General features: G+C 37.0%; 1 protein-coding gene across 2 annotated transcripts in view; it reads left to right on the plus strand.

Moving 5' to 3' along the window:
* SH3GL2 (SH3 domain containing GRB2 like 2, endophilin A1) overlaps positions 1 to 12345 on the plus strand; it is a 194222-nt gene that overhangs the window by 158640 nt on the left and 23237 nt on the right. For both annotated transcript variants that reach the window (XM_007535769.2, XM_060199609.1), the window contains one exon: positions 7201 to 7273. In XM_007535769.2, the coding sequence (XP_007535831.2) occupies positions 7201 to 7273 (73 nt within the window). The remainder of the gene's footprint in view (positions 1 to 7200; positions 7274 to 12345) is intronic.

A 12345-nucleotide genomic window follows, 5' to 3' on the forward strand; every position in this document is an offset into this window, starting at 1 on the left:
GTATGGACCCAAGGTCATTGTGGGATGCAGAAGGTTGAAGATCTGGCTCCTATAATTGCTTCCGCTCTGAACAGGGGCATTGACAGGTCAAACCATACTCCCAGCCTGTCTCTCTCTTTCCCTAGTAGGGTGGGGCTCTGGGGAAGTGGATCTCCATGACACATTGATGGTTTGTCTGTCCAGTGAAGTCTGGTGGGCATCCTGCTAGCATCTGGAACCTGGTGGCTGAAAAGAGAGTTAACATACAAAGAAAACCAAACAAATTGTTGATCAGTCATGAACTTACAGGCTGGAATAGTGCAGATGAAGAGTTGGGGGGTCCTCCATTTTGTAGATAGCTAGTAGGCATATTTTATTTATATTCCAAAGGACCTGTGGCTATACTACTTGTTTCTTTTTTTCCCCTGAGCCTGAAATCTGATACACAGATAGATCCAAGTTTTTGTCTGGGCAGGTGATGTCATGGCTGGAAAAGGAACAGAAATCTAGATCATGGAGGAGAGTAGCTCCCTAATATGCGAAAGGTGCATAAATATTGTTGACTGTAAAGTAAGTGAGGAGGGTATCTAAGTCTCATTAGATACTAATTCATTAGGAACTTTATGCTGACTCATTGCAGACTATTGTTTACTTTTGCTTTCAGGTATATATTTTGCCCTAACTTATGGATACATGTGAATATATGCTCTATCTCAAGGGACCTGGTCTATATCTAGGTTTTGTGACTTTGTTAGGAAGTGAACCACCTGGAATGGAATTAGATAATACTATGAAAGGAAAGGTCTCACCTAGTAGTGAGGGTGAAGGGCTGACTTTTGACGCCTGAGATCTCTGGACACAGTCTGAAGTGAAGCATGCTGAGGTGGTACTCATTGCGTTGGTTGATTAGGTTAGGATTAGCGGATGCAATATCATTTGGTATGAATTGAGAGAAGCATACAAGACAGTGAACCCCACCCTAGAGGTTCCAGGACTGGGAGAAATATAGGCTCTATTGGGGGAAGTGGGAGGTTCCTACTGTCTTAGGGTTAAGAAGACAATGGATACTTATTGCTATAATCTCATTATTTGGCAATTGGGTTAACTTTGAAAAATCCCTTTGTTAGGATTTGTTGTATAATACACAATATCACCATAATTTATGTCCTTTGACATTATTTGTATATAGCTGTGCCACCAGTTGCTTCTAGAACAGACATTTTTATGATGTTAATTCTTCCAATCCATAAATATGTGATCTCTTTTTTGCCACTGTTACACAAGTCATTTCATTGCTGAACTCCCACTTTTTTCCTAAATGTAAAATGAAAATACTAATCCTTTGTGGAGTGCTGTTAAGGACTAAAGATAATATAAATAGTTTGGTTAGTTGTTTGCAAAAAAAAAAAAACACAAAAAGATAACAGGTTCTTAAGAAGTAAGGTGGTAAAAAGATATCCAACTTTAAATTTCCTAAGAATTCATTTTATTTTCTCTTTAGCTTTTCTTTCCTTTCATTTTCTCTTCTTCTCATTTTAAATTGCTACCAGAGTTATTGCTGGCACACAGTGAAGACATGATAAATCCACCTCTCCTTCCTGGTCACCAGTTTCTCCTTTTTTCTTTTTTTTTATTTTATTTGATAGGCCATAGATTGAGAGGGTAGAGGGAGATAAGAGAAGGAGAGAGAAAGACAACTGCAACTCTGCTTCACTACACAGACCTTTCAGGTGAGGATGAGAACTTGAACTGGGATCCTTGCATGTGGTAATATGTGCATTCAACTAAGTGCACCACCACCTGGCCCCCTCTTTTGCTTTTCATTCTATCTGAAAGTGATATTTAGGTATAAGATAAAGAGTGGATGTTGCATTTTTCAAATAGTTGTTTTAAGATAATGGACTAGAAATATAAATCCTTTGCTGAACAGAGCCTGTGGTACCTAGACACTGCATTTTTCCATAGTTCATATAATTCCTCATGTACTGACTCACTTTTATGGTCTTTGCAATTTGCATGAAATGGCAAATAAAATTTATAGATGGAAAGGTTTCTGCCTTGTCTTTTTCAGTTTTTATCCTGATAGGTTCATTGATGAGTTTTTAAAATTCCTAATTTGTGCCTTATATGAAGCAGAGACATACACGGGATATAGAAGCAGAGAGATAAGCAATATTTGTGACAACATAAAGTTCATAGTCTAATGTGAGAACAAGACCTTGAAAAATAATCTAACTTTGTTACAAGTATAATAATAAATGATGCTAAAGGAACTTTGAACAGAGGAAAATGACTCACACAGGGTGACCAGGAAAGAACTTACTGATATTTAAGTATAGAGATGTGGAAAGTGAAGAAGTTACATATACTGTGTTCTTGATAAAGGAAGATACAAGTGAAAGAATAGGACACATTTGAGAGACATATCTGAAGGGAAAATATGGATAAATTTCAAAGTCTTGTAAAATGAGACTGTTTAGTGTTCACTTCCACAATCTTGTCAGAGTTCTTGAGGTGTACATCACTGAAAACTTAGATATGTACTAGAGTAAGATTTAATAAGATATTCCAGACTCCTAATTAGAAATTTGGAACATCAGCCTTTCAAACTTAATGTCTGTTGCCCACCGTCCTAACTGATCTGAAGTGTGCTCTGTTCCCTTTGGACAGTTTTAAATACCACCTAGTGGTTGACATAGTTGATCAAAGCTGATAATCACAACTATTATTGTTGTAATTCTGTTGCACCCATCCTCCTCCCATGGTATTTGAGACTTCCACCATGACACATTTTCCCAGAATGACTTGACTTTGACTCATCCAACTCTAGTAATATGGGAGCTCACCAGGCTTCATTATGAGCAGCCTGTGGGTCTGTTAATTTATACCATCCTCTGACAATACCTAGTCTTCTTTTGTCTCCCCTAGCGTTGACATTGAGGGAATTTGGAATATGTCATATAATCAGACCTTGTTGTTAGAAATATTAGCCAGAGACTTAGGAATGTAGAAGTAAGGAGGCAGAGTTGAGCCAGCTTCCAGCTCTGTTAGGGTAAAGATAATAAGCTGAGTAGTTGAGCACACTGCCTAAGCTAAGACAAACTTTGTTTCTCTGGTGAAGCAAGAAAGAATAGGAAATGAGGCAGTTAGGGTACAATTTACCACTAGGCAATTAATCCAATCTTTGAATCCAGACCAATATTGCAAACTAACAGAAATGATTATGGGTCCAGGGAAGTAGCTTAGTGTCTGCCTTGCTTGTTTGTGGTCATGTCTTTCTTCTTTCTTTCCTTCTTCCTTCCTTTCTTTCTCTCTCTCTCTCTCTCTCCCTTCCTCTTCCCCTTCCTTCCTTCCTTCCTTCCTTCCTTCCTTCCTTCCTTTCTTCCTTTCTTCCTTCTTTCCTTTTCCTTCTTTTTTTTTTTTAGTATACCAAATTATGGAGCAATCTATCTCATTGCTTTATAAAAGAATAAAATAAAAAATTTAACTTGAAGTGGTGACAAAATAGCAGGGCACATGTTTGAAACATTTATCTCAGTATTAAATAAACACCACTTAAAAAAAGCATTACAATTATTTTATTTCAAATAACCCTCCAAGTCTGGAAGACAGGTTTATTTATCCTATTTCCTAGAAAATAGTTTCTGAAGATTTTATTTTAAAAATGAGTCATTTCTGCAATAAAGTTATGTCTTCTGCTTGTTTGAAGAACATATCTTTAGTTTTATTTAGATTTAAATATAAGTGAACTGTGATACTTATATTAGAATGCAGTGTTGAGATTACTTTATTATAGTTTATCTTACATATGTTTTATTTTATTTATGACTGTTGAAAGTTTTACATTCTTTGCTCATGTTAAGTTTGCATTAAAGATTTCTGCATAAGGAAATTTCTGCATAAGGATCTTGTTTAGAGTCCCTAGTTCTCTACCTGCAGGGGGTCACTTCACAGGCAGTGAAGCAGGTCTGCGGGTGTCTCTGTCTTTCTCTCCTCCTCTCTGTCTTCCCCTCCTCTCTCACTTTCTCCCTGTCCTATCCAACATCAACAACAGCTATGACAGCAATAACAATAACAACTACAACAAGCACAACAAAACAAGGGCAAGATGGGGAAAATCCAAGAGCAGTGGATTCATAATGCAAGCACTGGGTGAACCCCAGGGATAACCCTGGAGACAAAATAAATAAAAAAAAATAAATAAAACAAAACAAAAAACAGTAGTACTGGGATAGAGAAATGGGAATTCCTAGAGATTTTTCTTTTTTTTCTCTAATCAACCACTTCCTTGATGAGATGCAGTAGAGTCACCATGTGTGCCTCTTGTCCCCCACAGAATTGAGGCTGTGTTTTCTCTGCAGGAACCTGACTATAAACATTTCTCTCTTCCTCCTCTTAAGTGTCATGAGCAAAATTGTTTCTGCATTTTTTTGTTGTTATTTTGCTTTTTGGTTTTAAAGATTATTATACAGAGACAGAAATTCAGAGGGGTAGAAACAGAGAGACATTTGTACTGCTTCACCATTTGTAAAACTCCCTTAACTGTAGGTGTGGGCTGGGAAGCTGGAATCCAGGTAACATATGTGCTCAACTGGGTGCACTACCACCCGGTCCCTTTCTTCATTTGTTTTAAATGATATCTGTTGCTTATATGTTTTGTTAAACACAAGTTCAAATTCTTGCTATGGTGCAGACATTATGTGAATTTGTTCTTTGAAATGATGCAGAATTTATGTTAAGAGACAGCTGAAGGGCCTTTGGTTCCCTCTCAGATTTCCTTTCAGTGCTGTAGTGATACTATAGGGGTGTGTGTGTGTGTGTGTGTGTGTGTGTGTGTGTGTGTGTGTAGTTACATTCATTTATTCACTTGATATACTCACCACGTACCAGGCATTGCCTTGGGCATTAAAAACATAAAGGTGATTAAGGCACATTCCTACATTTAATGGACTTGCAGTTTTGATGGAAGAAATTAGCTCATACATTAGTGATTTATAGGATATTTGTAGATTCTCATCCAAAATCTAGCACAGGCTATGTAAATCAATGGGAGCTTAGCAGCAGAGAGAGTGACTCCGAAGGTATATTCTGAGAATCTCCCTTTTCCTGAATGTATGGGTAATGTTGGAGTCTAGCATATGTGCCTTGTGTCTCCTTTTCAGCCTGAAAAATATGTCAGGACATGCTTTCTGTGAAGCCAAAAAGAGCCCTATCTTTGAAAATGTAGAAGTGACTACAGACTACTTTAATAGAATTCATGCTGAGTGACCTTAAATTTTAAGAAAAAGAAGACTTCAGAAAGAATGTAAAGGATTTCTTTTTATGTGAAACAAGAGTGATAGGATTATTTGCAAAGTGTGAGGAAAGGCTGGTAGAGTAAGGTCCATTATCAGTATCTTCATATGCTTATTAAGTCACAGAAATTAGATCATGAATGCAGAGGTAGATAGACTAATGGTTATGTAAAGAGACTCTCATGCCTAAGGCTCAAAAATCTCAAGTTCAATACCCTGTACCACCATAAACAAGAGCTGAGCAGTACTCTGGTAAGAAAGACAGGAGGGAGGGAGGGAGGGAGAGAGAGGGAAAGAGAAAGAGAGAGAGAGAGAGAGGAGAGAGAATTAGATCATTCTACTGAAACCTAACTAGTGAGTAAACACTATAAGGAGATGCATTCTTCTGAAGTACTTTGCTTTGGTTTCAGGTTATAAGAAAGGAAGTTTACTAACTCCACTCATGAAATGATGACTTTAGTTTATTAAAATGTCTTAGCTTCTGAAACACCAGTTGTAAAATAAAACCTCCTCAATAACAAATTAAATTAGAAAGGTAGTATCTTCTTCTAATGGAGGGGATGGGATAGGGAACTCTGCTGGTGGGAATTGTGTGGAATTGTGGAATTGTATCTACTTGTCCTACATTCTTGTTGATCATTATTAAATCAATAAATAAAAAAATAAAAAAGAAAGCTAGTATCAACCTAATCAGGACATCTAGAAACAAGCTCAGCAATGGGTTGCCACTATATAATTTACAGTTTTGTTTAGAGGTGCCTTCACTTTAACAACTTGAAAAGATGACATCAACATTATCTGTAATCATAAATTCTTCTTTGAAAGTTTTGTATTTTATTATATCTCCCTAAATAATTCTTTTTAATATACCATACCAGTGCATTCAGTGACTAACCTTCCTCTCAAAAAAAAAAAAAAAAAAAAAAAGTAAAGTTGAGGAAGAGCCCCCTTGTTCTTCAGGGAAAATACCAAAAGTCTCCATGGACTTATTTTCTAAAATTTCACTTTAAAATGCCTTTTACACATATCATATTAGTTAGGTGAGTGCATTTACTTTGTCTAGTCATTTTTCCTATGGTGAAACTGAATAGACCACACATGTTGATAAAAGAATGATGTCCTGGGGAGTATGGCAAGGACCTAGTTGAGGGAATAGCTAATACATCCTCTCTGTGTAGAGAGAGAAGGCACTTAACAGAGTGGAAATGTTGACCTGCAGAACATAAATACTAATTGCACAAATGTTTTTAAGTGCTAGGCCCATTTAGGGATCTTCTCTTTATTTGTTCAGTAACCAACAAATCTATATCATATCATTTAAGTTGTGAATTAGCCTCTGGATTTAAATACACGTAGCATATATTCAATTCTCTTTTGGGGCCATGGAACCTGAACCCAACTCAACACTTGACCTGGGTTTACCTACCAGATTTAGCATTTTAATAGTATCTTTCAGAGACTTGGTAGCTTTTCAGATACGTATATATACCTTTCATAGTAATACAGTTTTAACAAATAATCTTAAATTAACAGAAAAGATTTGAACCCCCCCTTGATATGTCTGATTTTGTGCTATTTTTCTGAGTCAAGTAAATAATGAATCACTTTTGGAAGCTTCTCAGAACACTTATAGAAGGAAACAGCCATCTCACCCTATTTGGCCAGAAAAGTCTGTGTTATATTTTGAAACCAATTTTAATAAATTCACAGGTTTAATTTTTTGTAAATAATAATTTCAAATCTTGATTAATCATAACTGATTGCAAAGCCTTTATTATTTGTGGCAGTTTCTTAGAGTCTTTACCTTCCACCACAGTACAAATTGTTGCTCTCTTGTTATACAGGTAAGTATCTGTACACTCAAGCAAAAAATAACATTCTAAAATAATAATTGTTATCATTTCGAATCATTGTTTTCTCATTTCAGAAAGTGGACGTAACCAGCAGGGCTGTGATGGAAATAATGACTAAAACAATTGAGTACCTTCAACCCAACCCAGGTAAGGGGTCACTTAATTAATTTAGGTTGTTCCTCCAAATGACTTCCAGTTTCTCTTTGAGTGAAGCAAGTAGGTAATTCTATTGAACTTAGTATACTGAATAAGTAGCATTGTGTGGATAGCTTCGATGGAACTAGTGTCAGTGTAGCTGCAAGCTGTTTTTAATTGAACATTAATTTTCAAGGAATTATATGAAAAGTTGGCATGATTTAAAGATACAGTAATTTCCAGAAAGTATATAAAATAGGTAGTCAAATAGATTTTTAAATGCTGAAGATTTCTCCTCATGTAAACAAGATGAAGTATCTAATACATTTAAGAATTTTCTCCAATGCCTGGGCAGCGGTGCAGCCAGTCAAGTACACATAGTACTAAGCACAAGGACCCATGCAAGGATCCTGGTTCTACCCTCTTGCTCCCCACCTGTGGGGGGCACTTTAAGAGAGGTGAAACAAGTCTTCAGGTGTCTTATCTTTCTTTCTTCTTCTATATCCCCCCCTTAGTTTCTCTCTGTCCTATCCAATTAAAAAAGAAAAAAGAAACGGAAAAATATGGCCACCAGAAGTCATGGATTCATAGTGCTGGCACCGAGCCCCTGGAGAAAAAAAAAAAAAAATATATATATATATATATATATATATTTATCACCCCCCGCAAAAAAAAATTCATGACCAATTGGAACCTCAGGATGTGACTTCATTTTTATGTGAGGGTTTTTCATGTGCAATTATTAGTAGATTTTGAGATAAATGCATGCTGCAGTTACTGTGTGTCCTATATCTAGTGACTGGTTTCCTTATAAAAAGAATACAAAAGCACCAAAATCCCAGGTTCAATTCCCTGCACCAATGCAGGCCATAATTGAGCAGTGCTCTGGTAAAAATAAATTAAAAAAATAAACAGAGGTAGGTAGGTAGGTAGGTAGGTAGATAGATATAAATAAATATGAAGATACTCATGTGAAGATGGAAACAAAGATTAGTATTATGCTGTTACAAATTAAGGGACTATAAGAGTTTCCATAAACTAAAAGGAAAGGAAGGATGTCTCCTCTCCGGTAAGCCTTTAGGTTCAGTCCTGCAGACATATCAGTGTCAGACTTCTGGCCTCTTGAACTATGTGAAGGTAAATTTCATGTTGTTTTAAAATATCTGGTTTATAGTAATTTGTTATGCACCCCTAGAAAACAAATATATAGACTAGCTTCATTTTTTTCTGCAGGAAAAGTGGACACATAATAAACATTATCAAAGGTAAACATCTATAAAGGGGTGATGCAAGAATTGAAACCCAGGTCTGAAAAGCTGCTACACTGATGCACTTTCTGTAGCCTAATTCTGTCTTCCAGAATAATAGGTTTATCCATCCAAGTGTAGAGGGCACTCACTTTCACAGAAATTCAGAAAGGAAACAAGTGTCCAGGTTTTATTTTTTATCAAAAATATTATTGGTTGAGGTAGTTGGAGAGTTGAATATTTTAATGACAGACTTTTAATAATATACTGAATGTGTTGACAGCTGCCAATACATTGCTTTTATGGATATTTGAAAATTGAATGACTATCTGGAGAACAATGTAGGTAATCCTCAAGCAATGTAATGTTGGCTTCATAAGAGCATTTATTATATGGATAGTTCACATATGTATGTAAGTAAATGTCATTCATCCCACCTAATAATAAGTAATACTTGAAAAAAAAAAGGACTCACCCATTTGTAAGCCAGGAAGAGAAGGGTGAATATGGGATGATCTTACTCATAAGTTGAGAAATAAGAACAGAAGGGGAAATACTGTGTATAACTTGGACTGGGTTTGGTGTATTGCACCAAAATAAAGGACTCTGGGAGTAGGGGACTTTCAGGTCCTAGTGCATGATGGTGGAAGAGGAGCTGGCCTGGGAGTGATTGTGTTTTGTAGAAAACTGAGAAACTGTGCACATGTACTAGTAATTGTATTTACTATAAGCCATTAATTCCACCAATAAAAATAAGAAAGTCACTCAGAAGACTACAGAACAAAACAATGTTTGATATACTTATTATATAGAATTTTGAAAATCTGTATTTAACTAGTTTATGATAGATATTTGTTCATTCATCTATGGATTTTTTTGCCTGGGAGCAAACAATGTCTATTTAAGCCTTGAAAGAAATTCCAAGTAGACTTGTTCAGAACCAAGTATCTTTGGGATGGAGATACAGGAGTTTTACAAACACCCAAATACAACTGGTTCTTGGGTATAAAAATATAGAAATAATTTTCCAAAGTCATGCAATTTACAAAACACATGGACCATTCACCCTTTTAGGATTTAAATTATTCCATATGGTTCATTGTATACTGATCAAGAATAAGAAAGATCTGAACTTGGGTTAGATGATCTGGTACTATGAAAAACATTCATAGACAGGTTGGTAGAAATTAATTTTTATGGTACTTTGAATGTATCTTTTATTAAATAGATACCATAGAATGCTTTCTGACTTTTAGGATTTAGGGTTGTAGAGATTACACATCGTTTATATTTTTGAAAGTCAGTTCCTATTGAATTAGTAGCCAGAAAGAATTTCATAAATTCAGATATGTTCTATGTAGAGCTCACATTTAAACTTAACCTCCTACAGAGTGATATTTTTAAAAGGCAAATCAGATTATATCATTAACTTGTATTAAGTCTCTCAAAGACTTTCACTGCTTTTAAGAATGAATTTTAAATTTTTAATGTGACTTAAAGGACCACCCTGTGTTGTCAGCTTGTCCTTTTCCCTCTATATCCCCAAGCAAATGGCTCTCTCAGGACAGTTGAGAAGTTCACTCAAGCCTGCCTTGGCCCACTACCCATTACCGTTTTTTGTCATCACCAAGGCTTTACCACCCTGGACCACCTTTTCAGATAGAGAGTAACAGAGGAAATGATACAACATTAACGTGGCAGGGTCACGCTCAATCCTGGGTTACATGCATGGCAAAGCTGCATATTATTTCTGTGAGCTGCTTTCCCAGATCTTGCTATTACTTTTTATGCTAAAAATATTAGGATGCCTTCAATCTCTTTCTGTGTACTGAAAACACACTAATTTTTATTTTTATTTATAAAAAGGAAACATTTACAAAACTATAGGATAAGAGGGGTACAACTCCACACATCAAATTCCTACCATCAGAACTCCGTATCCCATCCCCTCCACTGTAGCTTTCCTATTCTTTATCCCTCTGGGAGTATGGATCCAGGGTCAATATGGATGCAGAAGGTGGAAGGTCTGGCTTCTGTAATTGCTTCCCCGCTGAACATGGGTGTGGACAGGTTGATCCATACTTCCAGTCTGTCTCTCTTTTTCCCTATTGGGACAGGGCTCTGAGGATGCGGGGCTCCAGGACACATTGATGGGGTCCTCTGCCCAGGGAAGTCCAGTTCGCATCATGTTAGCATCTGGAACCTGGTGGCTGAAAAAAAAAAGAGTTAATATATAAAGCCAAAAAAATTGTTGACTTATCATGAACCCAAAGGCTGGAATAGTGCAGATGAAGAGTTTGAGGGTCTTCATTTTGTAGGTAGCTAGTAGGCCTATTTTAGTTATATTCCAAAGGGCCCATGACTATATTAGTTTGTTTTTTTTCCCTCTGAGCCTGACATCTGATATGCAGGTGGATCCAAGTCACTATCTGGGGAGATCATTTCATGGCTAGAAAAAGGACCAGAAAGCTGGATCAGGGAAGAGAGTAGCTCCCAAATATGGGAAAGTGATATAAATATTGTTGACTGTAAACCCCATCGATAGGCTGAGTGATACGTAGACTCTCTTAAAAGCTTTAACCAGGAGTAACAGAAGCAACCACTGGCAAAGCTGTATACAAATAATGTCTAGGGCCCATATTCAGATTAGGAGCCTATGTGACTTCTGCATCCCTGTAGATCTGAGCTTGCATTCTGTGGTCATGAGTAGGAACAGTCTAAGCTGCCCCAATATCAGGACCCATCTTCCTCAGGTGTAGTATAGAGTATGTTGTCCATCCTCCCTTTGGAGGATGGAACATTCTCTACCATTGTTGATCCAAGTTGAGGTCAAGGTCCTATGAGGGGCCCCCAAAAGGGGTCTATTTTGTTGTTCCTGATAGAGATGACCAGTAACTAGGCTAGCAGGATTTACTTGAGGTCTAGGCCATAATGTCTGTTCCGGAGTCTCAAGACTCTCCGAATAGGGCCCCAGCTGATGGGGTGGCCTGATAGTGACTAAAGAGTCATCATTAAAGTATGCCAGTCTCTTTCCCTTATTCAGGTTTTGTAGTCCTTGCTTTGCTAAGGTTAGCTTTAGAGTGAGTGAGAGTACTGTAATAGGAAGAAGGTGAGAAGGGTATCTGAGTCTAATTAGATGCTATTTCATTAGGAACTTTATACTGACTCGCTGCAGACTATTGTGTACTTTTGCTCTCAGGTATATATTTTGCTCTAATTTGTGGATACATGTGGACATATGCTCTATCTAGGTTTTGTGCCTTTGTTAGGAAGTGACCCACCTGGAATGGAATTAGAGAATACTATGAAAAGAAAGGTCTCACCCGAGTAATGAGGGTGAAGGGTTGACATTCCATACCTGACATATATCTCTGGACACAGTCTGAAGTGAAGCATGCTGAGTACTTGTTGTGTGGATTAGGTTGGGATTAGCGGATGCAATATCATTTAGTATGAATTGAGAGAAGCATGCAGGAAAGTGAGCCCCACCCTCAGGTTCCAGGACTGGGGGAAATATAGGCTCTATTGAGGAAGTGGGAGGTTCCTGCTATCGTATGGTTAAGAAGACAATAGATAGTTATTGCTATAATGGCATTATTTGGTAATTTGGTTAATTTTGAAAAATACTTTTGTTAGGACTTGTTGTACAATACACAACATCACCATAATTTATATCCTTTGACATAAGTTGAATATGGGCCCCAGACCAAATCAAATAGATGGGGTTTATAGTCAACAATATTTATACCCCTTTACCATATTCGGGAGCTACTGTCTTCTCTGATCCCGCTTTCTATTCCTTCTCCAGCCATTACATCATATCCCCAGACAATAACT

This window comes from Erinaceus europaeus, chromosome 10 (genome assembly GCF_950295315.1).
Source record: "Erinaceus europaeus chromosome 10, mEriEur2.1, whole genome shotgun sequence".
Classification (NCBI taxonomy): domain Eukaryota; kingdom Metazoa; phylum Chordata; class Mammalia; order Eulipotyphla; family Erinaceidae; genus Erinaceus; species Erinaceus europaeus.